A 1,915-nucleotide genomic window follows, 5' to 3' on the forward strand; every position below is an offset into this window, starting at 1 on the left:
GGCTATGCCAGTCCCAGCCTCTCCCTGCAGGGGGCGCTGTGGGGAGCATGGTGGGGCACTGGCTGTGTGGGGAGCTCCCAGCTACACCGTCCTTGGCCTCTCCCAGGGGGTGCTGTGGGGTGTGGGGGGGGTGCTGGGCTGGGGTCCCCCCCACTCGCTAACCCCCCCCCCCATGTGCTCAGGGCCCAGCTGGACGCTGACTTGCCGCTGTCGCAGGAGCAGCTGGAGCGCCTCGCCACGCAGCTCAGCCGGGACATCCTGGCGGCCGCCCACACCCTGCGCCGCCTCTTCCTGGTGGAGGATCTGGTGGACTCGATCAAGGTGGGTGCTGCCCCTCCCTCCCCCCGAAGGGTCACCCCAGCTCCCTGTCCCTGCTGGTGTAGGGGGCCTTGGGCCCCCTGTGAGCATCCTGGAGTGGGGGCGGGAGAAGTGTTGATCTCTGTTTACCCCCCCACCCCCATGGGGACAGGGGCACAGCAGGGGAGGGTTCTCGCCCCCCGTTATATGCTCCCCTTAGCTGTTAGGGAGTCATGGGGGGGTGGGGGTGGTACCTACCCCTGGGTCTGGCAGGAGGGAGCAGGAACTGGGGGGATAGTCAGCAATGTGGGGACTCCTTTCCATGGGGGTGGGGGGCAGTGATTAGCAGGGGGTTCTGGGGAGCGGGCGAAGGGCCCCCCATGCCTGCTGGAGGGGGATGCCCACTCTGCAGAGTTTTGGGGGTGCAGGGGGAGCCAGAGCCTGAGGCTGGGGACATGGCCCAGCAATGCCCAGGCCATGTGGCCAGTAGGGAGGCAGCCAGGTGATGGCCACGCCAGGTGGGTGGGGCTGGTGGGGAGGTGGCCAGGTGATGGCCAGGCCAGGTGGGTGGGGCCGGTGGGGAGGCGGCCAGGGGATGGCCAGGCCAGGTGGGTGGGGCCGGTGGGGAGGCGGCCAGGTGATGGCCAGGCCAGGTGGGTGGGGCCGGTGGGGAGGCGGCCAGGAGATGGCCACGCCAGGTGGGTAGGGCCGGTGGGGAGGCGGCCAGGTGATGGCCACGCCAGGTGGGTGGGGCCGGTGCAGGGTGGGCGCCAGGCCAGGGCACTGGGAAGACGCAGGCACCATCTGAGCCCCAGGGGGCCACACACTCACAGCTGGCCCTGAAGCACCAGAACTGGACCCCACGGCTTCGCCCGCAGGGATCAGGCCTCCAGCTGCTCTTCCCTCGCCCCTGCCTGAGCCGGAAGGTGCTGGGCCTGCTCCTGCTCCGGCTCTCAGGCTCAGCGCAGAGCCAGCTGAGGCCGGTCGTTCCCCACTCCTCCCCGGGCTCTGACCCTGCTCGTCCCTGATCCCAGCGCTGGCCTGTCTGCACACAGCCCTCCCCTGCCCCTGCTGTCGGGCAGCGACCCTCATGCGCCTGCAGCAACTGGGCCCTGGGACTCTGAGAGTTGGATTTCGGGTTGGCAACTTTCTAATCTCACAAAAATCGAACACCCGCCTTGAAGGATGCGCCGAGGACAGAGTGGGTCGCAGCAGGACGCTGGCCCCATGGCTGGTCTCGGTGGGTCTCAGGCGTCAGGTCAAGAGCCATGGCCACGTACCCACAAGGCTGGCAGGGAACTGCTCCCACTCCCTGGCCCTGCCAGCTTCCCCGGAGGCTGGAGGCTGGGAGCAGGGGCCCGCGTGAGTCTCTGCTGAGTAGAACCAGCCAGGCTCCCTCCCCACACATGGGGCTGCTGCCCCTTGGGGGGCTGGGGCCGGCTGCAGCCCCTGGGCGGGCGGGGGGAAGGGAGGCCCACCTCGCTCTCACCACACTCTCTCCTGCTTGCAGTTCGCCTTCCTGTTCTACATCCTCACCTACGTGGGAGCCGTGTTCAACGGGCTGACGCTGCTCATCCTGGGTAAGGGCGGGCGGGGGTGAAGGGGGGTCGGGGAGGGG

At 69.1% G+C, this 1,915-nt stretch overlaps 1 protein-coding gene across 1 annotated transcript in view; it reads left to right on the forward strand.

Moving 5' to 3' along the window:
* RTN2 (reticulon 2) overlaps nt 1-1,915 on the forward strand; it is a 6,956-nt gene that overhangs the window by 4,458 nt on the left and 583 nt on the right. The window contains exons 3-4 of the mRNA XM_026658796.1: nt 183-321; nt 1,808-1,893. Of these exons, the coding sequence (XP_026514581.1) occupies nt 183-321; nt 1,808-1,893 (225 nt within the window). The remainder of the gene's footprint in view (nt 1-182; nt 322-1,807; nt 1,894-1,915) is intronic.

The sequence above is a fragment of the Terrapene carolina genome, unplaced genomic scaffold (assembly GCF_002925995.2).
Source record: "Terrapene carolina triunguis isolate 2854851 unplaced genomic scaffold, T_m_triunguis-2.0 Scaffold517, whole genome shotgun sequence".
NCBI lineage: Eukaryota > Metazoa > Chordata > Testudines > Emydidae > Terrapene > Terrapene triunguis.